At 38.3% G+C, this 27,937-nt stretch overlaps 1 protein-coding gene across 2 annotated transcripts; it reads left to right on the top strand.

Moving 5' to 3' along the window:
• Nucleotides 1-1,598: 1,598 nt before the first annotated feature.
• Nucleotides 1,599-27,119, top strand: LOC147316232 (uncharacterized). 2 transcript variants are annotated; one of them, XM_086259555.1, is made up of 7 exons: nucleotides 1,599-1,728; nucleotides 10,038-10,103; nucleotides 11,522-11,601; nucleotides 11,912-12,044; nucleotides 12,436-12,756; nucleotides 12,878-12,974; nucleotides 20,781-27,119. In XM_086259555.1, exons 1-7 carry the CDS (start codon nucleotides 1,632-1,634, stop codon nucleotides 25,348-25,350), a joined length of 5,364 nt encoding a protein of 1,787 aa, XP_086115681.1. In that variant the 5' UTR covers nucleotides 1,599-1,631; the 3' UTR covers nucleotides 25,351-27,119. The 2 variants fall into 2 exon arrangements, with proteins under 2 accessions (XP_086115681.1, XP_086115682.1); XM_086259556.1 differs by having other exon boundaries at nucleotides 1,608-1,724.
• Nucleotides 27,120-27,937: the final 818 nt, after the last annotated feature.

Here is a 27,937-nt window from a genome sequence, read left to right on the forward strand (position 1 = left end):
TTTGAGAGTTGTTTTGAGACCCCCATGTTGCTATTCTTCAGAGAAAATTAAAAGAGGAGGGAAACTTACAATTGACCCCCCTAGATACTCTTTCTCATTATTGGATTCACCTGTGTATGTAGGTCAGGGGTCACTGAGCTTACCAAGCCAATTTGAGTTCCAATAATTAGTTCTAAAGGTTTTGGAATCAACAAAATGACAACAGTGCCCAAATTTATGCACCTGCCTGATTTTGTTTAAACAATTATTGCACATTTTCTGTAAATCCAATAAACTTCATTTCACATCTCAAATATCGCTGTGTGTGCCTCCTATATGATATATTTAACTGACATTTTTTTATTGTAACAACCAACGAGTTATACAGGAAAACTATTAAGAAGGTTGCCCAAACGTTTGCATCCCACTGTATGTACAGCTGCATCCTACTAACATTACCAACAAAGCTCAGCTGTAATTCCAAAGCAAATTGTATTCAATAAGGGGTTGCAAAAAAATGCATAAATGTTTTGATACCTGATTGTAATCTGCTGCTAGATCCGGAACTACTACAAGAACACAGAAAACAGAATACCTATTTATGTAATACCTTATTTATGTAAGCCAAATTTCATTTTGGTTTACATAAATAATGCTATAGTTTAAAATGCCATGTGTTTTTGTTCAAGTTAAACTTGTATTTACCTAACTGTAAGACCTCAGGGATGTACTTACATGTACTGTAAAGGCAGTTATACACACTTTGGCTTTCTTTGCATTAGGTGGCTTGACAAAATCATGAAAGTTAGTCAGATATAAGGGCTATCACAATGATGGTTCTCAACTTTCTTTGTAAACCCAGACTTTCTGCTTCAGACTCTGAGCATGTTCATATAAATGAACTCTTCTTCCTCACAAAATGATCCCTATAAGCGCTCTGTACTCCAGTCAAAGATGGTATTAAATGACGTCGAGAGAACAGTGATAAAAAAATTAATTAAAACAAAACTATATAGAAAATAAAATACAACAGAAAAATGCTACAGTATTTCACCTGGCAATGCTCTTTATTTGTAACCTGACAGCTGTCATTAGGATTCCTTCTTTGAGAATGATCAATATAAGAAATTTTGTAGCTAATCATGAACTATTGCCATGAAGCTATTTTTCTCTAATATAGCTAAGTTAGACTCTGGTGGAGAGAGGAAAACTTAAAAACTGATAAAGGTGGTTGGCTTCAATGTCAATGTAACTTTTTGTCAATTACTTACATTCTTGCTTACTAAACCTGACACCCTTTTGCCTTGTAAGTAATTCATGATTCTAGTATAGTTACTGAGCTTTAAGCGCTAAATAAAAAAAATAAAAAAATAGAAATAGCAGCATTTAAATTAAAATGTAAAATGTAGTCTATCAAGGAAAAGCACGCTTTAAAATAGAAACTATTTTAAAAAGTCATTACATGGGTAATACAAATATTATAGATTACTTAATTGCATTTATTTAGTTAGTTACTGATTAACAGACTGATTTAATCAGACTATCAGTTTTGCATACTGAGAGCGATTTCGCCTTTGACGCAGGGTGCGTGCGCGTTCACGCAGCCCTTCCTGCTTCCGTAGTGCTGCCGCCAGAAGGAAGGCTTATAGAAAATGGCGAGCCTGTGTAAAAGGCAGCAATGCACAATCGACAGATACAGCATTCGGAAGGAACTTGACTCGTGGCCACACAAACTCATTCAATGTGTAGGTAAGGATAATGCTTGTTGCACGGCACACAATTGCACGGCTTGAATTTCACTTCTGTTTGACCTTTATCGGTGTAAATAACCATCTATTACCGCACTCACTCGGGGCTTCTCCCAGCGACTTTTTGTCCTCAACTGTTTCCTTCACACGGCAGCCAGCAGGACTCGTTAGTTAAATGTCGCAGTTTGCGACAATGTTGCATTACTTGTTGGGTCCAATTGGTGTTTTTATCGTCCATAATGCGTCGACTGCAGACTTTAGGTATGTAGTGGCGTTACGTTAGTTTGTTTAAAGGGCGCCCTGCTTAAAGGGAGTGTCTCTGTGTGTCGGCCAAAAGCAGTCGTTTTCTAAAATACGTCTTCCCGTTGTTGTTGATACTGTATGTTGGATGGGGGAGGGCGACATATACCCTTGAGGTGATGTTTTCAGTCAACATTTAGCCTACTTGCTTCTCAAATTGCTACTCGAGGATTCGCATTAGTGAATGGAGGAAGTGGCGGAGACCCCAATGCAGAATCTGTTTCCCTTTTCGACGATATAAACTTCTCCAACATTTGACGTTAAAACAGGTAATTACAAAAGCAGTTGTTGGCTCTAGGTTTCGCGTCCATTGCATTGTGTGTATCGTCCCGGGGTGGAGGGTGGGACCCCTGATTTTTCCGTCCAGTAGTGAACATGGTAAACATTAAACCCCTTTAAGATAAACATGGAAGCATAGCACCTTAATTCAGTTAGGAGTTGAGACAACCACGGCTTAGTTGAAGTATATAAACTATGCACATGAGTTCAGCTACATATCCTCACTAGTCTGTGTGCAGTGTGTTACCTGTCACTAATATCCTGCAGCCAAACACGGTGTTTGTGCTCAAACAAACAAGAAAACAATCACACACAAAATATTTCACAAACTCACTTAGCCTGGGATTTCACCCTGATCCTTGTCATACAGGTACATTTAAACTTTACATTTAAACTGTAGGGGTGCTGAATGAGCCATTTTAAACCTCTCTATCAGGTTTCATGGCTTTATACTTGCTAGTTTTTTTTGTAATGCACACAAAACAGATAAACGCTACATTCTTAGTGATAAAATAGCCTGTAAGAACAGACGCAACTTGAAAAGCTGCACAAGGCATGTGCCTAGCACGGTGCAAATACATCCAGAGTAGATCAACCAAACAAAATGCTTCAGTTTCTGTACAAATGACAAATGATTGGTGTGCACAGGGGTTAACTGTGGTGTCCGGTTCTAAAGTCCTCTGTGGGCAGTATGAAGTTACCTGGTTCCTCCTTTTCTACATCACCATCTAATTATTGTTTCCCACACATAATGATAGGTGGCCGGTGTTTTTATTAGTAGTTTTACACTGTTTGACCGAGTGGCTTGAAGTAAAAGAAGGAGACTCCATTTGAGTCCATTTAAATCCATGTGACTCGGTAACATAGCAACAGCCAGTGTGGACATTTCACTGTCACAGATTGATCAGATGAGAATCACTGAGTTGCTCAGTGAACCCGGTTGTTATCGTCAAATCAACATGTATTTTTTTTTTCTTACTTCATGTAAGGACACATTAGAAATGTTTTACGCATATTCTGACAAGAATACAGCACGGGCTGTTTTTGGCTGGATAGAACTATACTATAACTCATACTTAGATATTACTGTAGGTTGTGAGCTCCCTTTTTGGCACAATTGTAAACAGATTTGAAAACAAAGACTTGACATAGAATACACAGACTATTTTAAATCTCAGGACCCTACTTCTCATGTTCTCAAAATGTCACATTAAATTAATTTCTTGTTATGTGGCTGCTATGTATAGATCATGCTGAGACGTATAATGACTAAGCAACCCATGCACAGTAGTGTGTGTGTGCATAAAAGCTAATGTTTTAAGTTTTCCTGTTATTTAGGAATTCTAGAGTTTGGATTGTCATATATTCTCTGCTGTTGGCTTATTTAGCAGTTGGTTAAATTCTGATTACATTATTAGGAAGAGAAGAAAAGCTATTATCACAGACCAGCAAAACCTGTAAAGGTTTAGCTGTTTTAGGCATATGATGCTGTCTGTTTTAAATGCTAAACCTTAACATGAACTATTGGTTATAACACTAAAATGTATAATATGTGGAATGAATAAACTTATTCCAGCTGCAGTGCTAGGTGAGCGCCGTTTTAGTCATTGCTATGAAATTGGAGAGAGAATAGTAGCTTTCTGACTAGCTGCAAAGCCAGGACTGTTTGGTTATTCAGTCCCTCCTTTATGATTGACAAATGTCCCTTGTGTTTAGGCTATAAGTAAAGCTGCAAGTGCATGACAACAGCATCAGTCTGCTAGCTGTAGAATGGCATATTCTGTCCAAGACAACAAGGACATACTTTTGTTTGACTTTTTGGTGGAGAGAGCTGCACGCCACCACCCTGCTGTTGCTGAAATGGACATTTTGTCTTTGTGTATTTAATGTGAGGACTAAAACTGCAGGGCAGAGACAAGCACAATTGTCCCATAGAACAGCGGCAACAATTGTCAGTATGTTTGCCTATATATGTGTTCATGGGTCCATCAGCCTCCAGATGCAAACTGTGTGGCTGAAAATGCGTGTTCTGTCTGGATTTGGAGAAAATTGGACTTCAACCACACCAGCTAACATTCAAAAATGCCTGGAATGTTAGTTATTCATGTTTGCCTTTGACACTTGGGTGAGTGGGTTGAAAGATTTGCTCAAACAAATAACAAACAAATCAATATTGACATCAGGCATATTGTCTTGTTTATAGTGCAACTTGGGTATGGCCTGTTTTCTGCTCTAGCATGCCCACTCTGTTGGCCTAAATCTTCCTAATTTGCAAAAAGAACTGGCTGATTTTTCGTAGCATTTTGCAAGACATGACCAACAGCCTCTGTGACTGCCTTTTGAGTGTGGGCTTGCCTGTGTGCTCGGGCATTTGTGCATCTCATATTTGTTATTCAAAGTCATGCTTTGTGCAGCATTACACCATTTGAATGTCAGTTTGCATCATATCATATTAAGTATTCATAGTATTTTTTTTTTCTTTCCCTTGCTGTAGTTGTCCAAAGCTGCCAACTCATTGCCTGATCCAGCTACAGCATATTGCTTGTTATGAACAAAATCCATAGTGGCCAAGTCAGGTTTCAAACGCTGCTTTTACTCATGCCCTTGTAACTTTTAAGCTTATCTGTTGACCTACAGCGAGCTGCTTTTTTTGTGGGTTGCAAAGTGAGGGTAAATGACTTTGATTCTGATGCATGCATCAGATTGAGCATTGCTCAATCATCCAGGTAAGTAAATCCCCCCAAAAGTTGATTCTGTTCATCTGGACGTAGCGTTTTCAGTGGGAGAAATGTTTCGTCTCTCATCCAAGTGACTTCTTCAGTCTCCACTGACTGCAGGTTTCCCCAGTCTTATAAACAGCACATTTGCATAATGACTGAAACTAGCACCACTGAAGGAACAATGGGCTGTGAGGTCAGTTCCTTCATCATAAATAATTATAATGAGGGAACTGACCTCCCAGCGCAAATACTGTTTATAAGATTGGGGAAACCTGCAGTCAGCTGATACTGAAGAAGTCACTTGGGTGAGTGACGAAAAGTTTCTCCCACTGAAAACGCTACGTCCAGATGAACAGAATCATATTTTGGTGACATTGATTTTGTTAGATTAAAAGCTCGGCCTCTGTGTAGTGGGCAGACTTGGGTTTCAGATCATCATATGCAAAATTATGTTCTCATGAGCATCAATCTGAGGATTCTTGTAATCTCAAAATATGAGTTGTTCAAAGATGAAAGATTGACAGTCAGTTGTTGATCATGTAGTATTCCCAAACTTTTTCTGTTAGTAAAACTGATGTTTCCCACTTAAAATATAAATTCCAACTAAAAAAATGTCATCTTCATCAACTGTATTACTGATAAATGCACTGGTAGTAGACATGTTACAGATAACGTCTTGCAGCTATAATAGCAGGCCTAATAGCGGTTACACCAAAGAAAATCAAGGAACAGCACATTATTTCTATGAAATGATAATAGCTGAAGCATTTATCAGTAATGCAGCTGATTAAGTTTAAGTCACGAAGGATAGATAAGACTTTTAGTATTATCCCAATAATTCTGCTGAAGTGTGGTCTGCATGAACTCATCAAATAGCAAGTGCTTCATTATATCGTGATAGGCTGTTTTCTGCAGACCAATTAGCTGCATATGGAGGTTTTCAACTGCATCAGTGCTTAGTGCGTCACGTTTAAAGATTGCAGTTGTTTGTTCTCCCAGAGATATTAGGTCACTGCAGTGTACACAATAAAGGGCATTTGTTTCCTGATAGTATTTCATTCATGTTACCTGCATGGGCTGTTCTTGTTAGATAGAGGAAGTTGTTTTTAACATGATCACCTACTGATTAGTTTCTTGAATTTTCCTTATCATACAATTGGGGATGTAGTGAAATGTGTGGGGCCTGAATGATTATGTCTCTTGGAAAGTGAATCAGTAGTCTGAGGTTGTGGCCAAAAATGATGGCTTTTGCAAGGTTTATGTTGGCTTCATAACAATTTGAACCTCTTCTATGAGTTTGGAGACACCCCTTCTGAGATAATGTGTAGAACATCTTGAGTTGGGATTTCCTTTAAAGAAGCACTCTAAATAGAATTAAACTGATTTTGAGGCTCTAACACATTTTTTGTAGCTAACTGGAAGCAATGGTTCTGTACTGTTGTACAGTGTCGCGTAATCGATCAAAATACAGTATTTCTTGAAAGATTAAAATTGAAACATCTTTAACCAGCAGCTCACATGAGATATGTTAGTATTGTAAGATTAACTTGAACTATACAACATTAGGGTTATTATACAAAACAAGATTTCACTACAAATACACAGTTTAGTTACGTATGGAGCCTCGTTCTGTGTGTAGTAGCTTCCTGCTGTCACTTTCCCTTTGCCTTATAGTACAGAGGGGTTTAGGCAGCAGTGGTTTGTGCTTAATGCACTCGCATATGCTTAATGCTCTCATAATGCACTTGTGTTTGGGTCACATGTTTATAATAAGCTAGAATTTTTGAGTATTAAGTGACTCATAGATTTGCGTCAGGTTAATGTATATTACATTACTGAATTAACTACATTGTTATGAGCATGCGTGGTGTTGTGCACTTACAGTGTGGTGCAAAAATAACAAGGGGTTTGCTCACTGCTTTTGTGCATAGGCCCCTTAAAGGAAATTGCCTGAGGTATGCAGGAAGGACTCCTCTTTTCTTTTTTCTTTTCTTTTTTTCAAATCATGCATCAGTAAAGTACACCGCAGGTTAAAGTTAGGATTTAGTAGGGTTAAGTTGATCCTAAATCTGTGGGATTTCTTTTTCTAAATGCTTTGGGAAGGACATGGTGTCACACACTCCAAATCTTTTGGTCCCTGATTGGCTACAGATGTAGGTCAGAAGAAGGCTAAAGCAGATTGAACAGAGTTGCTGCTCACCGTCAGCCTGCATAAGCTCCACGAAAATACCTACAGAGTTTCATGGTAAACCTCTGTGGGTAATATTGGCTAGGTGAAATATCTTTTTTTTGTTTCTGTGGGTTTCCTGCATGGAAAGTCTTTGAAAGCCAATCACTTACAGAGGTGCCCCATTGTAAATGGAAGGTTTTTCAGGTGCATATGCATAATCATAGCTCAGGTTAAAGATTCTTACTTTATTTAAAAAAAAATCTGAAATACACTTCACTGCAATTAAAAAAAGAAATGTCTTAATAATGATTCCCAGTTATTGGAGTAATGTGGGAACAGCTGCGTTGAACTGAACGTCTTAATAAAGCTCATTAAACCACTCCATAAAGCATGGTTGCAATTTACAGCTTTGTTTTTACACATTAATACATCAGCTATTTAACATCTATTTAATGTGCATTATAATGGTAATAGTTACACGGTTTTAATTTCTTAGTGCAATTTTCTTTTATTCTATTTTCAATGTCTTTAATGTTAGAGTCAAGAAACCAAAGTCTTATTTTATTCTAAAAATTGCTGTTCTCATTTCATTTTTCATTGCAGCATATCTAATCAATTAAGTGGTGCCTTCACTCAGCTAGTTATTTGAGGCAAGCTGCAGTATGTATTTACAGTAATAAAAAAGGGGGGGGGGGGAGAGACAGAAGATTGCACAAATAAATAAGGGCTTGGTGGATGTCCCTTCAGATGGGAAATGCACATGCAGCAAATCCTTCACATTAATGCAAACTAGTTAAGTGCAGGTTACGATAAAGTTTCTGGGGTTTTTTTGTTTCGTTTTTTTTGCATGTTGGTAAGTTTAACTGTGGCTACACAAGACATTGGCTTGTTGGTGTTTTCCTGCTGCTTATTAGGCATTTTAACTGGAGCCAATTTTTTTTTAAATGTTTACAAGCTCATTTATTTTTTTAGGGCTTGCATGACAATTCTGCACTCTTATCAATATTTTATCCCTGCTCTTCTCACGTTGCCTTGCCGGTCCCAAAATGGTTTGGTTTTAAAGAAGCTTGCGGGTGGGTGTGTTTTCACCAGCTACTGTACTGGTTTGCTTTGCTACTATAACACTATAATATTGCCCCAAAGTCATAGTTTAGAGTGTGACACATTTTTAAATGCTCTAAACGGTATTCCTAAAAAGTAGTTTGATGTCATCATGCTGCACTGTCAAACGAAAGTGGATGACCTACTTTTCTCCTCGTGCCTCTGAAATATTTCAGAAATACGATTGGATAGCTTCAGCTAAAGTCCTGTGCACTAACCCAGAAACAGAATCATGCTGCAGCTATAGGCAACGCTTTGCTTCACTACTTCATCCTCCCCTCTCTTTATGTTTGGCTCTGCTGAAAAGTGGGTGGGTTATTTGCAGGGAAGCAGTGTAAGGCATTTTAACAGATGACAGCTTTTATTCAATTCACTGTGAGATTTGGAAGAGAGTGGATGGTAAGGGCTGATAATTTTATCACCAATTTCTCTGCTCATGTGTGAAGATGAAGTGTTAGTATGCTTTTGCTATGATGTGTTGTCAGATCAGTTTAATCAATTTGGCTGATTTAACTTGATTGATGCTCATTTCATGCAGGCACAATAATTTTTAGGCTTTCAGTGGTACCGATTTATGTTTTTGTGGCCATGTGTTATGTGATGTATGTTTTTGTCACAGTGGTTTGAGTCAGTACTTTTGGCCTTAAAGTGTCTGGCACATTTGGAATGGTGCACTCTCATTCAAAATCCAGTTCAGCTGACAGATGTTCTGTGTGACCTCTTTAGTGGTTGATTTAACGCATGTAGTGGTTTTGGATTGGTTAATCTGACCCTGCAGCAGTAAGAAGACATTTCATATTGTGTTGGTGCTCTCTTATGATTTATGTAGCATAACACATTAGATCTCAGAAACGGTCTTTGCAACATATATAGCTGTATCCCACCGAGTCCCTGAACTGTAAACAGTCATTTAGAGGACTGTGAAGATTAGTTTTTGTTTGAATTCATCATCTCCATCAATCTATAGGGTACTTTGACAGAATTACTTAGCAATCTTGTTACTGGCTGTTTCTTTTTGATGTTAACACCATACAGTCATTCTCAACTCTGTAGGTGCCTTAGTTGCTTGGCAACAGGATGGAGGGCTAGTATTTACTGATGAAGTAAAAACCTGCAAGGCAAGAGGATGTGTGTTAGAAGAGAGTAAAACGGAGCAGTTGTCAAGTTGAAAAAGAAAAGAGAAGCAAAATCAAGGCATTTATTATTCGGCAGAAACATAACATCTCATTAGGACACACTTCATTTGTTAATTTGATTTATCCATTGTATTCATATGTGAAATTTTGCTTGCTGAGTGCCAGTAAACTACTTTCACATAAAATAACATCAGTCAATGGCAGTTGCTAATATTTGTCTATTTTATCGCAATATAGTTTTCTTTTTTTAAATTTCGTTTTTAATTTTTGACACAAACAGAGACTGACAAAAAATCCAAACAAAGAAAAAAACAACAAAATCACAATTGTATCAGCATTAGCTACAAATAAAATCAACATTGGCTCGTAAATTAATTAAATGGGTTCAAACTTTATCATTATTATTATGTTATTATTATTGTTGTTGTTGATGTTGTTATTATTTTTAGGTAAACTTACCTTTTTGCATCGTTTTAAGACTCATTTTGAACTTCCTATGTTTTTGACTTTAGCACAAACACTTTACTGTGAGTGAAGTTGTACACACGTCATGTTATTACTGCTGATAACAAATATATTTATTGAACTTCATGTGTTTCTTCAGGTTTTGAGAGCATTCTCGAAGGTCTTTTTGGTTCAGCGCTGGTAGAGGACCTGAAATCATTTAAGGGTAAGTGTCTTTATTGACCACAATCATGCAAGTGTATGAACAACAGTTTTGTGGTTTCAGTGTAATCTGTTGTCTTCTTATTATGACAGTGCTACTGCATTGTACCATCTGGTACACATTCACTAAAAACGAGACACTGTCACTGCCTGCAGGGGGAAAAAAATGGCTTATGTCTTTACAAAGTATGTGTTTTGGATGGGATGTAGCCAGTGTAAAAGTCTCCAGTGCCCTACAAAGTATGTGTTTTGGATGGGATGTAGCCAGTGTAAAAGTCTCCAGTGCCCTACAGTGTATGACGTTAGTGAGACAATAATAAGCATTATTTGGGTTGTGTAGTGAGTAGACATTGTGCAGTAGCAGTTGCTGCTTAAAATTCAACTGAACTGATTAAATGAGTTCCTGATTTTTGTCAGTCTCTCTAAAGCAAATCAGCACATATTCATGATGGCCCACTACTTCATTTTATTCATGCGGTTCTGTTTAGAGCTTTGTTTTTGGGTTGTGCACAAATGAATGTGAGATTTAAACATGAAAATGGAACATTGTAGGTTTGAAAAGAACTATTTCTAATGAAGCACTTTACTCATGGATAAAGAAAATGATAACTGAATGTTGATAATAATACCGACAGGCAAAACAGAATGCTATATATTTTATATGTACCGGTAGGTATTTAAGTTATTTTTGTTTAAAATTAGATCGCATTGGTAGAGCAGAACCCAAATACTGTATTATTTGTTTTTCCCACTGGGTATGTATTCGTTTTTTGATAGGTTCAGATAATAGTTTTTTTTGGATTGTATTTAATACACATATGTAAGCTCAACCGTAGCATCTGACACTTTTTTATTTGCAAATTTAATTTCCCTTTTTGGCATTGTTCTTTCTTTGAAAAAGAAAAAAAAACCCAACAACGTCATGGCATTACTTTCCTGCCACAGTCACTCCCCTGTTTTCATCTACTTAGTTGAGTAGGAGAGACGAACACCAGTGGCAGTTGTGACTGAGCTGTTTGCACATGCCCAGTTTTTTGTAGTTTGTTACCCAACCTGTGACTGTACATTGTTGCATGTTGTCCCTCCTTGCACTTGCTATTTAGCTTTAAATCAAACCCTCTGAGGTTTTGTTGTCTTTTGTTGTCTTTAACCTGTGTGTATAATTTAGAGTTTTTTTAGTATATTTTTTTGTTAAATTATGGTTGTGATTATGGTTGCTAATCTTAAGACTCCAAACCAGTGTTATTCGCTGCAGATATTTATATAAAAAAAATGGAGGGTGGGGGGGATTTTAAACAAATATTGTCCAATGTTGACTTGGTAAGATTATATTGCTTAGTTGGTTAGAAAAGTGAAAGAACCATGATTTTTGTCATGTTGTTGATTGTCATTGTTTTTTTTATTGATATTTTTTTCCTGCAGACTTTGAGCCTGTAGCAGTGTCTCATTGGTCATTTGATGAAAACTGTCCCTTTTGCTGTCTGAGAAGAGACAAAGTCAAAGTAAGAGTTCTGTTTTCTTTCTTTCTTCCTTTTACGTTTTGATTTCCAGATTTTCATAGTTCGGAAACCTAAACGCAGACTTAAATCTGTTGCCTTTATTCTTTCAAACGCTGGCTTAGATGATGGATAAACGTTAGTAGTCTGCTATGGCTTGTTTAGTTTTAGTCACATCTGTAATCCATCATGTTTCCCTACAGTTGTTGGGCTAATTAATTTGATGTAAACGCTCATCTGAAGGATAGAAATGTCTTTATACGAATCCTGTTGAATGCCTGAAGGTCACCAATTTAACAGTTTTCCAATTTGACAGGAACACTTAATTGACTTAAACAACAAGGGGCTGGAAGATACATCGAAACCTCTACTGGGTAAAGATCAAATCACAATCAGCAGACTAGAGAAACAGGCTGAGGAATTTCTCAATGCAGTCCTCTGCAGAAAAGGTGAGTCTCAGAGGTTTAGTTCTGAGTGGGTAAATCAGTGTTTTTCATTGTTATTACACCAAAAGCATAACACAGGGAACCTGCCTGTAAACACAGTGGTGCACGTTATCCATCCCTTAATAGGCTTTTCTGTGAATGTGTGTGTGTGTTCACTCACACTGCTTCTGCTCTTAGTTTATAACGTCTGTTTTTTTTAAATCATTATTTTATTTTATTTTATTTTATTTATTTTTATTTTTTTATTTCAAGGCTATAAATAAGAGTTTTTTCCTTACTGTTACAGTATCCTTCGAACATAGTTTGGATGTTTGTTGCATGTTCATTAACCATGACTGATGACTCATTAAAGGAATGCTGACTGAAAAGTATTTATCTCTGTTTTTCTTCCTAGATGTGCCAAATTTCTCAGACCCACAAATTCCAGTAGTGGCTCGAGAGATTCTTCAGAAAATGATCAGACAGTTTGCTGCTGAATATATCTCAAAAACCAGCTCCCCTCAGGTCAGTTGCTCAGATTCCCAGCCTCACTCTGACCAAAGCCTGTCGACCCCACCTTTGCTCTCAGGAGTTCCTCCTGCTACAAGCCCTGCTGCCACACTGACTGGGCCAGCACACAACCAGAACCCCGTCCTAAGCAAGCTTCTAATGGCTGATCAGGATGCACCTCTGGACCTCACCATCAAGAAGCCCGTGGCTGAGCCCAGTGAGCAAGGTAGTGTGAAACACATCTACCACAGAGTAGTTTATTAAGTACTGAGCTGGTGCACTGGCTGGATTGTGGTCAGAACTTAACATTGAATCTACATTTCTTTTCTTTCCATTTTTAAAATTAGATGGAGTTCTTGATTTATCTATCAAAAAGAAAAGCTATAGCAGCAGCCTGCCTGCCAATAGTCCCTGTCTTTCTCCGGCCACAACCATGCTGAAGGGGTAAGAACAGTTTCTTTCTCTCTTTTCTGCGGTACTAAGACGGGTTCCTTTTATCAGCAGCAGTTTGTTACGTAGTGAGTAAATGCGGTTTAGAAGTAATTTACTAACTTGACTTTTCTTGGTTTTCTTTAATTAATTTCTGGCAAGATACAGGCAGGCCTTATGGTAAATGTAGTTTACTACATGACTCGAAGCATTGCTGATATTCTTGCGTCTATATACAGCGATAAACCACTGTAGCAGATTGCATAATGCGTAAACCCACATGAAACTGTTTTGGGTTTTTTTTTTGTTTGTTTATTTGTGTTTTTCAGAATAAAAGATAATGCGGACTGAATGTTGTAGGTTATACTAAACAGTATTTATAGGGGAAAGTCCCACTGATGAACTAAAGAAGAATTTCAGGGACTTAATTCTTTCTGTCAAGTAAAATGAGAATGATTGATCAGTAATTTAAATATTTAATAATTATCTATGGCATTGCCCAAGCACCTATAACATGAGTTGTTTTAATATTGTACATGAACTTGATACATATTCTTGGATGTGGCTTACTCTATCTTCCATTTAAGATGTACAAATTGTGAAACTCCAAATCAAAGGACCCCACCCCCGCTCTTTTTGTTTTGTTTTTGCACCCCAGCAGTGTCAGGCTGTGGAAACTGCTGAGAGCTCTGCAACTGATTTCTTTTTTTGGGGGGTGGGGAACAATATAACTTGATTAATTGAATAATTAAGAATAATAATTTGCAGTTGTTTTGTTTTTTGCAACCTAGAGCTTGAGTTTGATAGATTGCAAGAACCCTTTGCTGGCTTACTCTTTTATTGCTGTGCTTGTTCAGTGGTAACGTCACGCATAAACTGTCAAGAGTTTTTGGTGCATTAGTTACTTTGTATGTCATAGATCTTGCGCCCTGCATCTACATCTACATCTACATCAGACTCCCTTACTGCAGTTACAAATAGTCCATTCTCCTGGGCAAGCTTTTTGAGCCACAGAAATGCCAAGTCTTCAGTGTATTTTACTAAATGCATCTTCTTTGTTTTTTATTTTCATTGTTTCTTTGCCCTTTCTTTTTTCTTTTTTCCCTTATGTTTTATGAAAAAATAAAAAAACAACAGCTATTACATCAAGCATATTTAAAAAAAAAAAAAAAAAGTTTAACTTGAGTCTTTTTGGGGTTTTGTTTTTTGTTTTTTGTTTTTGTTTTTCAAAAGCCATACACACATTCACAAAGTTGTTCGAGTGATGTTACCAAAGCAAGGTCATATAATAAAGGAGTGGCCAACATCCTCCCCTCCCCACCCCATCCTCCCTTAGTAAAGAGAAAAGGGCACTGTGCAAGCTCTGCTTACACCCAATTTCCTTCCATCCAATCAGGCGATCCTTGAGAGCGGACGGGCATGTCGGGCTGTTTATGAGGAGCCTACAGGATGGGAGGAGGAGGGAGAATTTCGGCCACTCCACCTGTTATAAGCCTTCTTCGTCTCTTGCATACTCACTGCGCATCAAAGAGGAACCCGATCTGGAAAGCGACCCAGAGTCACCCCTCAGCCATAACCAAAGCTGCAGCCCCAATGACGTTTTCAGAAATGCTTCCGGTTCCTGGAATTCCAAAACTCATTTGGGAGCCCTGCTGAAGCTCAAAACCAGAAATGAAGCTAGTGAGCACCTTAAAGATATACCAAGGTTGTTGGAAGCTGCTGGACTTTTGACAAAGTCACTTGCCTGTGAGAAAGGAAACCTCCAGCAGGCCTGCAGAGACCAAAGCCTTTCTCTGTCTCATTCACCGTCCTTTGACCTAAAGATTCCCCAGGTCCGAGTTTTGGCTACAGGAATAGATTCGTCATGGGACTCCGTGTCCACTGACTATTCAGGTTCACTTTATGAGAATGGCCTGGGTAAGAAGCTTTGTTCCATTCTACCCAGGCAGATCCAGAAAACCACCACCAGCAGCAACAGAGGTTTAAATAGCTCAGGTTCGGAGAAGGAATACTGGAGTTTTACCTCTGACTGCCAAGCTTTGGGGGGGAACTATCCAATGGATTCAGAGTCAGACCTAAGTAACAAGCAGCCTAGGAAGAAACGAGGGCGATATCGACAGTACAACACAGACCTGCTAGAAGAGGCCATTGTGGTGGTGATGGGTGGGAAAATGAGTGTTTCTAAAGCACAATCGATTTATGGCATCCCGCACAGCACCCTGGAATACAAAGTTAAAGAACGTCTGGGGACCTTAAAAAATCCTCCGAAAAAGAAAATGAAGCTGATAAGCCAGGTGGAAGAACGTTTCACTGTCCCCCAAACAAAAGGATCTCCAAAATTCCCAGCACAGTCTTTATGACAAAAAAGAGAGTGCTTCTGAAGAGAATGGGACTGATTTTCGTGACGGCAGCCTCTTATCAAACGAGTGACGCATCCATAACATACTAACTGCGGTGTCCTTTTTAATCATTGTGTTTGCCAGACCGTGGCAATACCCATCTTTATTGCATCTCTAATAGTTCTATTTATTATTAACTTATTTAATTTTTATCACTAAATTTAGCACTTATTACATTAAAAATGTTTGCATAGGGCAGGGCTGCCCAATCCCAGTCCTCGAGAGCTACTATCCTGCAGCTTTTAGATGCATCCCTACTCCAACACAGCTGAATCAAATGAATGGCTTGTTATCAGGCCTTTGCCAAACACGATGGCATGCTGAAGAGGTAATCAAACCATTTGATTCAGCTGTGTTGGAGTAGGGATGCATCTAAAAGCTGCAGGACGGTAGCTCTCGAGGACCGGGATTGGGCACCCCTGGCATAGGGCGTAAACACACAAGTGTCTCCCAGTAGTGTATGTTGTGGCTTGGAGGGCATGCTTTTTATTTTAGAATTATTGAAATACAATAGCATGCTGGTAATTAAGTTTTAGTTATTGATTCAAATTAAGCTTTAAAAATTCACTCCTTGCTCTGTTCTTTACAGAGCCAAACTGAAGCTTGTACAAGGATATGGCGCCCCATAGTGTTCTCTCTTAATATTGGTCATGTTCAAATGAAATAGTTCCAAGTATGCAGAGCCTGTAGTTTGGGTGAAAACATATGAAGTAAATTAATGCATGGAATGACTAAAAGTCTCAAAGTTTACAGATATCGTTGGAAACAGACAGCGGGAAGTATGGCCGCATACTAACCTATTATTTATATAAATGTATAAGATATGGAATATAGCATAATGTCATTCTGGACTTTATCTGCCTTTTAAAACATCCTAATTTCGCTCATCCTCACAAGCACAGTGGTTTTTTTCCACTACTTCTACTTAGTTCTGTACATTTTACTCTGCCATATGGTTGGCAATAGTTTCCATTGCCTTCTACACACTCAGGTTATGTTTAAAATAATGCATTACTACACACACATCTAGACAAACAGTTATACCTCAGCTACATACCTCAGCTAAATCATTGCCGAAGAAATCACCTGTAATAGAAAAGGATTGAATACCCAAATAAGCCTTTTTAATGGTAACATTCAGGATGTCATACTGATGAGTGTGTGTCCTTCTCTCGTCTTAACAACCTTATTTTCAGTAATCTGTAGTATTTCAGTGCTAGTGTAAGCCTGCAGAGCATTACATTTCTATGTGATTTTTTTTTTTTTCAATGTTTTGGGGGGTTTTTTGGTTGGTTTTTTCCTCTTTCTTCAAACTTCAGGTATTCTATCGTGAGATGTGATACAAACCTTTCTGCTATCTTTTGTCATAAAAATACTGCATACCTATAATATACACATACACCCATGAGAGATAATAAAATAATATTTTTTTCTGTCATTCTATAGTGAGGATCATAACTGTAACTTGTTAACAGTTGTAAACAATCCAGATTGGCTAATGTGGTTACAACCATGCCTCAGTCCATGCTTACCCTGTTTTCAAGTTGCCATGGCAAAAATTCAATGAAAAAATACATTGATTGGCTGTATTCATTAATTGAATGTAAAATGGTAGGTTAGGCTTTTTTTCTTGTTACCGTTATGGCTTCTGTGAATAGATTGTACATTTGCACATGAGTGCACACATACTGGGATGTGTGGGGTTTTTTTTTTTTTTTTTTTTTTTCCCCAATTGATTAGATGATAGTGTACCAAAAATGTGTTTATATTTGGACAACAACAAAACTACAACCACCAGCAATTTTCCTTTCTTGAAACTGACTATGTAGGGTAGCGGGTTGACAGTAGAAGCAGCTGTTAGCTGCTTCACTAAAATTCACGATGATGCCATTTCATTAAAAATAACAAATACTTAAAGTGCTGTTACCATGCGGAAAGGGCTGCATTTAAAAACCTCTACAGAATGCCTTTTTCATGTTGCTATTTTCATTGAATTTTTGCCTGGTTTTTGACCCAGCCTTGCCCATTAGTTTGATCAGGACACCTCCTTGTGCATTATTGATTACAGCTCAGGATGCTAAACATTATGGGCTCATGACCCATTATTTCTGTCAGGTTTCCATACAGGTCTAGCAAGGTTTGGTAATGAGTCTTTGTTTGTTTTTTGTTTTTAAAGATTTACTGGGTTTTAATCATATTTGCTGTCATATTACAGAAACTTACACTACACAGATGTAGTTCAGGGCCTTGCACATTTGTATTTATACCACTGTAACAACTCTACTGTAACTATAATTATAATATAGTAATCCTCTGTTTATTCTCCACCTTTAGCTATTATTTAATAAGTGTTTTTATGGTTCAAGGATATTAACCCCAGATTTAAAAAACAAACATGTAATACATCTGAATCGCTTACCATGGTTTACAACATAATACCCAGTAGTTGCTTCAATTACAGATGTACATATACAACTAAATCTAATCACTGATTTGATTTCAGTAATAAAATTATTTTTGCACTGACAATCCTCAGGCATTGCTGAAATATAAAACTTTATTGTCTAATGCATTTAAGTTGATATACTAAAGTCATAAAAGCGCTTTTGGGTTTATTGATCATTTATTGATTGCTCCTTACATTCTGTTGTAGCAAATCCAGTGGTTGACTACCTCATCTGGAAAGCCGATATCACCACTATCACTGTTCTCAAAGCTGTTTTATGTAGCAATCTCATGCACACAACACTATACTGTAAATTTCTTTGTGTAAAGGCAAATGATTTAAAGCAGAGTGGTAATCATATTGATATAAGTATAAAAGTTAAACTATATATAAATATTTCTGTCTATACTTTTTTTTTTGGGTATGGAACAGTTTAGGGAACTTATTCTGGTCGTGACATGATACATTTCCTCTGCGTTGAAGGAACTATGTTGCTAAAATGGGTTAGAACCTACTTCTTCTTAGATACCTTCCAAATTTTATTATATTGTCGATTTAGTATTTATTAAGCTTTTTTTTTTATTAAAATGTAACGTTAACACTTAAATTGAGAATGTAAACAGCTTTAATTAAACTCAATGCTTCTTAAAATAATAATAAGCCTGTGTGTATATATCTTAAAAGGTTTATCTAACTGTTATAAGAGATAGCTGCGGAGCAAGACTGTACTAATTTATTATGGGCAAAGTTTTGCATGTGAGGACTGAAGTCGCTCTACAAGCTTAAATGTTGAGACTCTTCAGCTGATTGCGGAGTATCCTTATCCATACAAATATGTACAGATCTTGTACATTTTATGTCACTTTAATAGCATATAAATGAATGGCACTGGGTGTATTTTTGCATGATTGGACTAAATCATATTTGTCATTTGGGGATTTTGTTCTGTATAGTGAAGTTTATCTTTTGGGGTTGTTTTATTGAATACAAACAATGGGGTGTTGGTGTGTTTAATGTCAAGTAATCACTGTAAGAAGTAGATTCTCTTTGAGCCTAAAATATTTCTTGACCAGTTAAAAATCTGGTCAGTGGTTAAGGATGTTATAAATGCCCTTGTATAGCAGATCGTAATTTTGAGATTATTTATCCTCCTATTGTATACAGTGTGTAAACTTTGTGAATGAGTTTACTCATCCACAATTTTCTGCTTGTGAAATATTGTGAGCTGGTATGTAATTTGGTTTGCTTGTGCTTGTTAGATTGACTACTTGAAGAAAAAGTACTTGGTTTTGTAGCAATGATCAGAGAAACAGAGTGGAAAAACCCTCAGGGATGAAACTCTCACCAGTAGTTATTCAGGTACTCCACTTTACTGCTTAGGCTTTGCAGGGAGGGATGTGAAGTTGACGAGCTTAGCAAAAAAATCATCAGGTTCTAGTTGGTTATTTTTATTTAATCTCTAAAATGTATTTTTAAAGCTCTAAAATTTACTTTTGAGATATTTGACATGCTGTACAAATAGCTTCATGGTTAGAGCCAAAAATCCTGCAGTACAGCTTTCCATCTTTGACTACTACACTACACAATGAATATCAGGGATTCAAGAATAAGCCCAGAAACGTCCTAATAGTCTTTCTGCTTGCTGAACATTCATTACAGCCTTCACACCCTCATTTTAGAGAGTATACAATAAACTTTTGTGATATAAAGCTGAAATTCATTAAAAAAAACAAAGTCACCATTATGTTGTCTTGCTCATGCTTGTAGTTCAGTTTACTGCTAGTATATAATAACCGGTTTGATCCATGAAATTTCACTTTGTTCCTTTTTATGTAGCTTCTAACACAGAGGACAGGCATAGCAAACCTGATTTGTTATGCAGCCTTAGCTTGCTGTGGCAATAGTTGTTCCAACTTGAACAAAAGACATGAAAAATTCATGTTTGTGATGTCAAAATGAAAAAATGTTGTCCAGTGTTGCTTGGCAATGTAGTATTAGCTAAAGTTGTGTGTAAATATGATTTATAGTTTATTTTCAGACAAAATATAATTTAGCACAACTTCATTTATTTCTGACTTGTTGATCTTTTACTTGGCAGAATCTGCTGCTCCCACAAAACTGTTGGTCTTTTTTTGTTGCTCAGCATAGCTTTGTAGCATATCACCTCAGAATGCAATGTTTTCTTGTTTAAAGACCCAAAGTGCAGCTTCTGAAAGATCTTTTTTTTTTTTGTTAAGCAAAGAAAACAACTTTTCATAGTCGCAGATATATTTTTGGCATAATGTTATGATTTAAAGGCTCTTAATGTAGTAAGGTATCGGGATTTTGTAATAGATCTATTACATAAATGTAACTTAGAAATAAAGAGCGATACTCGTTTGGCACAATTATTAATTTTTTGATTTGCATTGGCATAAATAAAATTTTGGTATTAGAGTAACGTGTTTTTTTAATATCTTTAGTTATGTTTGATTTTTCTTTCATTGGTTTGTTTTATATTGTGAAAGGTAACTTGAGCATTTGTCATTTAAAACAAAACAAAACTTGACATATAAACTTGACAAGTCTGATATATTTGATTTTTGCCCCTAATGTAGTTGGTATTATAACTAATATGTTTTCGACATGGTTTAACCAAATGGGCTACCATTACTTAATGTCTTGTGCATGTATGATTTTTTTTTTCTTAATGTAAAATATAAAAAACTAAAAAAATAATGGCTGTAATTGGTCAAGTTCACTGGACAAATGATTTGCTTCTAAACAGTATCACTTATTCTTCTAATAAATAAATATGAATAAAAAAAATATAAACGTGTATATTATTTCACACAAACATAAATCTGCTTCCAGGTTTTTTTAACTACTAAAGATGAAAACTCACTTATCTGCAGAGCTCGTATCAGTCAATAAAATGAACCAGTGTTGTCTAAGATTGATGGAGAATTTAATGTTTCCTTCTTCTTTTCCTCCCAGTGAGTCTCCAGACCGCCATCTCGCAAAGGCTAAAGACCTGCAGTCCACCTCCACTCTGGAACAGTTCATGGCCAAGCTCTGCCCCCACCATCAGAGACAGATAGTAGATGCCATAGGTTTTCTACAGACGGAGATCAAAGCACTTGCATCCTCCAGTACACATAAAGCCTCTAACTGTACCTCTGGTGTCAAGGGAACTTCTTGTTCCACTGCAAAATCCAGTGCAGTGACTCCTGAGAAGTCACACCCCGAGATAAGATTTCCCAGTGAAGTCACTTCCAAGCCAGAAGTCCCAGGCAGTTGTGCAATGAAAAATGTTCCAGAAAATGCTGTGCCGCTGAAATCGTCTATAACCCCTAGCACTGTTTCGGATCTTCGCAGCCCTGGGTCAGGGAGTAACCAGGCTTTGGTGACCCCCATTGCTCATCCAGTAGATGCAGAGAACCGTCATGGTGATCATGCACCTCTTAAGATCAAAATTATGACCTCTAATGATGCTGCTGGTAAGAAGCTGTGTGTGCTCAGTCCCACTGTTTCTACTCACTCTGACACTTTGGAGGAGAGACAGAACTCTGATTCATCCACCAGAACAGAGACTCAGACTGCCAGACTGAGCTCTTCTGTAAAAAGACATAATCAGGGTAGCCACACACATGAAGCTAGGCAGAGGGTAACTATTGGACACCCCAAAGATACACCAGCAAAACTGTTTCCCGTCAACAGTTCTTCAGACTCTGTGCGGACGGCCAGGAAGACCATCAGGTCGTCCTCTGATCATTGGACCAAGGACTCTCCATCTAAAGGAATAGTTGACCCTGATCTTGGCCACTGTGACATTGTTTTTATTGACAAATCAATTACAGAGTGTGTTAAGGAGCCGCGGCACAGCATGGTACCACGTCGAAATGCCAGAAAAAGCACCAGAGGACATTTGTGGTTGGGGCCAGATGAAATCTGGGAGTTAAAAACTGTTCGTACTTTGGCTGGAAAGGGTAACTGTCCTAATCCAATGCCAAAGCTCACACCATTGGTCACTCCAAAGCAAATACTTTCAAAGCCTGAAGGTGTGCCACCTGTGGATATGCCTTTTGTTGGATCATGCACGGAGAAAATAAATCAACAAATGCCTACACAGGAGACAGATGATAGTGTGATACCAGGCACAGAGGATATCATAGAGGTAGCAGCCAGTAGAGTAGATATTATAGTTGAAACTAGTCAGACAGATCAGTGTCAGAACAAGGGACAGTCTAGTCCTTCATCTCCATTAAGGACCCCAACAGAGAGCCAAGAAACCGTTAAAGACACAGAAGTAGAACAGGATGCAGTTGCAGATGTAGGGATGACTACAGGAAGTGATGAAAGTGTTGATCACGCTACAAATGAAGCAATAAAAGAAACTGACCCAGAGCCTCAAGAGGAAATGCATGAAAGTACAGAGGAAACAGTGGCAGAAACAGCCCTTGAGCCATTAGAGAAAAATACCATAGAAGAACCAGAGTCCCAGATTTCATCAGATGAACTGCACAGTAGTGAACCCGTTCCCCAGCAGAATAGCATCACATTGAATAAAGTTGACGAAGGTAAAAAGGAAATAATGCCAGATGAGCAACCTCAGGAACTTCAGCTAGAGACACGAATACACAATGAGAACTGCGAAGGGACAGATAGCGCTAATACCACAGTTTCAGTAGAGGAGATGATGACGAAAGAGACAGAAATCGAAACACCTGAAGTAGTTGAAAGTGTTACGCCTTTAGAGATAGAAAATGATAATGATAGTGACTATGATGTATCTTCAAAGTCACTTGACACACTCTTGAAGGAGTTGCCACCTTGGCGTAGGAAAAAAGGTAGCAAACCTCCAGTATCAAAGCTGCTGAAGCAGACAGAAGTGGTGATAGTGGGTCATGTTAATGGAAGACCCGTATCTGCCTCTGACAGGAAATTGCGTCGTAGACCAGGTAACGCCACATCACCTTGTAAAGCTGCAGCAAAATCGAGTCAGAATACATCCAACAATAGTTTTGAGGTAACTATTGTCTCTACCGCTAATGAAAAGAATATGAAGAAGCCGTTACCTGACACACGCATACCTAAAGACTCAATTGAGACTGCTGTCATTGAGCAGGTGACAGAACCCCCCCCTGACACACAGTCAAGCCCAAATTCAAAGCCTAAACAAATCCAGAAACAAAAGAAAGTCCTAAAAGATGATCAGCCTACCGATGATCCTCAAAACCCTGAGCCCAAACGTCAGCTTAGATCTGCAAACCAGAAGCCACCTGAAACTCCAGTATCGAATTCTATTTCAAATCCTGCCACTCCCATTTCATCTCCAGAAGCACCCCCTGAGCAGCTTCTTTCCCTCCCTCTTCCTTGTCCACTTGCTGTTCCTGCATCTCCTCTAAACGAGTCCTGTGATCCTCCAACCTCTGAACTGTCTCAACCAAACACAGTAACTGAAACTGTGGAATTAAACACTGAAAATACTGAACCAGTAGAAACTCCATCTGAAGAAATGGAGACGAATGTTGAAGAGCAAAGACTGCAGGCCAGACAGAAACTAAGATCTGCCAAGGTTGTAGCAGATGACAGTAAGAAAGTGCAACTTAGCGGTGAGGTATCAAGTCCCGTAAAGGCCGAATTGCAAACACAGATTATGCCATTAAGAAGTAAACGGGTTCTTCAAAAGAACACAGAAGCAAGCAATGTTGCCGTGCAGCCAAATGTAGCAGCTTTAGAAGACGGGTCAGTAGAAGATAATGATTCATCTGTAACAGAAAGAAGAATGCCATTAAGGAGTGATGAGACCAGTAAGGGTGAAATAGCCTTGCAGTCTGTTACTCAGTTGCCACAAGTGGACAACAAAAAATTAGCACTAAGATCACAAAGACTGATCCCTGTCCCCTCTACTAGTGCTTATATTGTAGCCCCAAGACAAAACGATGTAGCTTCTCCTGTCAGAATAATGCCAGAAAGAATAACTAAAGCTCAGGTGAGGTCCCCCTCTGGGTCTGTTGCATCCGTGTCCTACAGTTCACACGGCCCTATCATTACTCCTAGGCATGAGCCCCCAAAACAAACGACTAACAAATTCTTTGAGACTTTGACTGCAGAAGAAAGCCAACAGCTAATTACAAATCTGAATATTAAATATGATAAAATGCAAAAAGGTTGGGTGCAAATGGATAAGGAGGGTCAGCCAGCAGCAAAATACAAAAACAAAGCAGACCGGCAGGCAGCTATATGGAAAAGTAAGCGCAGGGCACGAAAACCAAAATCTGCAGAGCATCAGAAATACTCGCCAGTCCAAATGCTTTTTATGAAAGGTTTTAATCTCTCCAACATTTGTCGCTGGTTCCTTGAATCAACGGAAACAAAATCTCTTGTCATCGTGAAGAAGGTGACCACACGTCTTCCGTCAGAAAGTCAGCTGTGCTTCCACAACTCGTCAAGTGCGGCAGGGACGTCTCAGGGTGTATTTCCAAGCGTACAGGCAGAGCGCTTAAAGAAGCATTTGAAAAAGTTTGCCATTGCCTCTCCTGTAAAGAGCAACCCCAGGAGTCAGAAGCTGATTGCTAGAGCACTGGAGCAAGAAGCAAATGCAGTCAAAGGGAAAGAGAGAGGAGATCTCTCCAGTAGTTCTCAGAATTTGACAAAGTACTCCTCTGCCAAAGCTTCTGCTCAGATAAGTGAATCCCAGAAATCCTCTGGAAAATCAAAGAATCCAGCTAGCGCAAGGATCCTGAGGAAATATTCTAATATTAGAGAGAAGATGCAGGTTCAGCAAACTACTAGTAGACTGAAAAAGGCATCCAAAATATTAAAAACCAGCAAGATTAAAAGACTTGCCACCACAAAGTCGTCCTCCAAGTCAAATCTGAAGCAGTCTCTTAAGGCACAAAAATCCGCATTACCTGTCAGCAAACGAATGAAAGAGTCATCGGCGAAAATGGAGAGGCGAAAAATATTGGCTAACAAAAAATCAAAGCAAACTGTAAAATATAAAGCTGTGAGGGCTCAGAGCAGTGGTAGAGCTTCAAGAGATACAAGTAAAAAGGAGTTGCCTAAGAGATGTTCTCAGAGACTTGGGTCTCCTAAAATAGCCGAACATAACCCTGTCGACACACCTAAAGGCAAAGCGGACAACAAAAGGCACACTGAAGCAAGTTCTGCAAAAATCCAGTCGAAGGAGTCGTCACAGAGTACACCTACTGAGATCAAAGATGCAGAGAATGCTGCTGAAACCCCACAGCAGAGCACGGATGTCAAGGTGCCAACCTCACCTGACCAGGTGCTAACAAGATCCCAGAGAAAAATGGAGGCTGCTCTCCCTCCGAGCGGGAGCCCCAGTCATGTTTCAAAGAGGGCCACGAAGTCCTCGACAACACAGCATGCATCTCCCAGATCAGTTAGGAAAACTGATGAACCTACACTGACGAGAAGCGGAGCTTTAAAGTCTCCGGTAAAAAGAAGTCCACGCAGTGCAACAAAACTGGCAACCAAGAGGGCTCTGAAGCTTGCAGACACCCCAGCGAAGCGCACAAGGACATCACTCTCAAAATAAGATTGAGACAGAGAGATCATCTTTATTTAGAAGATTTGCCTCTTTATTATCTTTTATCTGGAATATACTCCGAAGGACCAAACCCAGTCTATTTTGTGTACTCACCAAACTCTTCAGAGAATACCTTTTGCAGTAGGTAAATGTGAAGAAGAAACACATTTGGAAATTTGTTTATCAGTCAGTGTGAAAATGCAAATGTGACGTATTGTTCAGATTTCTGTTTGTTTTTAGGACTGAACACCAGTCCAGCGTGATGTCTGGCAGTTGTAGCCGTTTGGCTTCATGTTTCAGCGCTCTTGACACGGCTGGAGATGACAACAGCCTAACAAATGTTTTCAGAGTTAGGAGAACAAGCATCAAACTGGGATGCATAAGAATTTGTTCACAGTCCTTTTGTTCCCTTTTTTTCCCCCTTTGCTGTTTTTGTATATAATTATCGTTTTAGATGATAGCATGCACTGCGTTTAAGCTTCCTATGTAAGTTGGCAGTTTGTATCTCCAGCCTGTGTTCAAATCACAACAGCGTGAATATGTGACTGCTGTGACCAGGTGCCTTATTTATGAAGTGTAATGTAATAGAATGTGTTGCTAAATGTGAAATCTCCTGTCCTCTGCTTGTAACAGCTTTCAGTTCCCAGAGAGGCAGTCAGCATTAATTTGCTACACACAGTGTGTGCAAACTGTTTCCGTTCCGCACAGTATGTGCCTCACACTTCATCTGCAAATTCTCACGTTGATTTAGGCGTTCAGATTTTCGTACTCATCTTCCACCTGAGATTTATTTTGTGCCCATTTTCCCACAGCATTAACATAAAATTATTCTTATTATAGTTGTATTAGATGTTGAGATCTGAATTGTTAAGAGACATGCGTGTTATATATGTGTCATGACAAAAGTTTGTAGCTTTTTTTTTATGTTTTTTGAGGTTTCGTCACTATGTACCTCCACGGTCACTTTTGACAATTGCACCCAGTGTTACCTGCACATTCTGGTGACTTTTGAGTATTTTACCTGCGTCTGCATGTGGTTATTCTTGTTAATGCTTAGACCGTTTCACAATGCAGCCATGAAACCTCCCATTAATATTTATGCCCCTAAATCCCGTTTGAGAGTTAACTAAAAGCTGTAAACTATGGGAGATGATTTGGGAATTCTAGCTTATTCGTCAAAATTCCTCCAAACAAAGGCCTGAACAGTTTGTGTATTTATTGGTAAGTATGTATGAAACGGTAACGGACCGTTGCATTAATCGTGTTTCGCAAGCTGGATCTAAAATATTTGGGGTTGCTTTAGTCCCTTTCTGAGTTGTGCATCCAGGTGTTTGGCAGTTTTACTTTTTATGGTCTCTTTTTTTCCATTTCTTTGTTTTATTTTCACTGACAGTTAGATGTTCTCATAATGTGACGTTTGTTTACTTCCGTCATAGTAACTTACATTAGTGTATTGTCAAAGGAAAAAATACCATTTTAGCACAGTTTTATTATTATAATAATGATTATGATCATTTTCTTTAAGAGGATAAATCATCTGTAAATGCAAAACAGGTCTACCATGTTTTTATTGTTATTTAAGAACTCCATTTAGGCTAATGGATTTAGCAAATGTAAAACAGCCCACCAAATACCAGACTTGAACATGTTTATTCTTTACAGTTGCTATTTAAAGATTTTCATTTTGTATATTAGAAAGAAATACCTGCTTTATTTGTGGTAATCCCAAGAATGATACATCTTTATGTTAAGAACTTTGTATTTTTGCTGGAGTTGATATAAAGATGTTTGAATTTTATGCATGTTGTTTTTTTGTTGTACCAGTGTTGCTTTATTACAGCCTCAACGGAGGTGCTCACACAAGTACATGAAAGTGAAATGAATTTCGGGGCTGGGGGGGCACTGAACTGTGTATTATCAGTATTTTAAAAATATTCACAAATCATCACACAGTCAGCATCCTGAATATTCACGTGAACTTGACAGTATGGTTATGGTTAGTGTAGTTAACTAAACTAAATACAATTATTTTAGTAAAGTAAAATAACAACTTGAAAGCCACTGAAACAAAAATAGCAATTATTCAAAAGCTGTGAGAAAATCTGAAATACAGTTGTGGCACTTTAGGACCTTGGATGCTTCCCCCTGATGGCAACTTTGTAGTTAACACAGTATTGATGGCATTTTACATAAATGGGACCTGCCATACGGCCAAAGGGCAATAGCCCCAATGCCCACAGGAAGCTCCCACTGTGCTGTTGGACCGATTGGTAAACAGTTGGCCTCCATGACCTTTGTCAGTGTAGAAAACAGTGAAGGCACTATAACCTGTGTGACACGAAGTAGTTAATTTATTTACCCTTTTTGGTGATATGCAGTTAGGTCCCTTTTCCAATTGAAGGACACGCCACCTTAGTAAGTCAGTAATTGGTTACTACCAAATCTTTAAAAAACAAAGTTCTGCCAAGTAGAGCCTACACCTGCAAACAAGGCATAAAATCAAATCGGCAACTTCCTGTTCTCTTTTCGGCATCAGCCATAGCTTTTGTGTGGTGCAAATGCACTGAAGTAAAATCACTGTCCATTTCATCAGCTT

Source organism: Aulonocara sp. 'chitande type north' Nkhata Bay, linkage group LG13 (genome assembly GCF_057382095.1).
Source record: "Aulonocara sp. 'chitande type north' Nkhata Bay isolate Kocher_YH1m ecotype deep benthic linkage group LG13, A_spYH_male_GT1.1, whole genome shotgun sequence".
Classification (NCBI taxonomy): domain Eukaryota; kingdom Metazoa; phylum Chordata; class Actinopteri; order Cichliformes; family Cichlidae; genus Aulonocara; species Aulonocara sp. 'chitande type north' Nkhata Bay.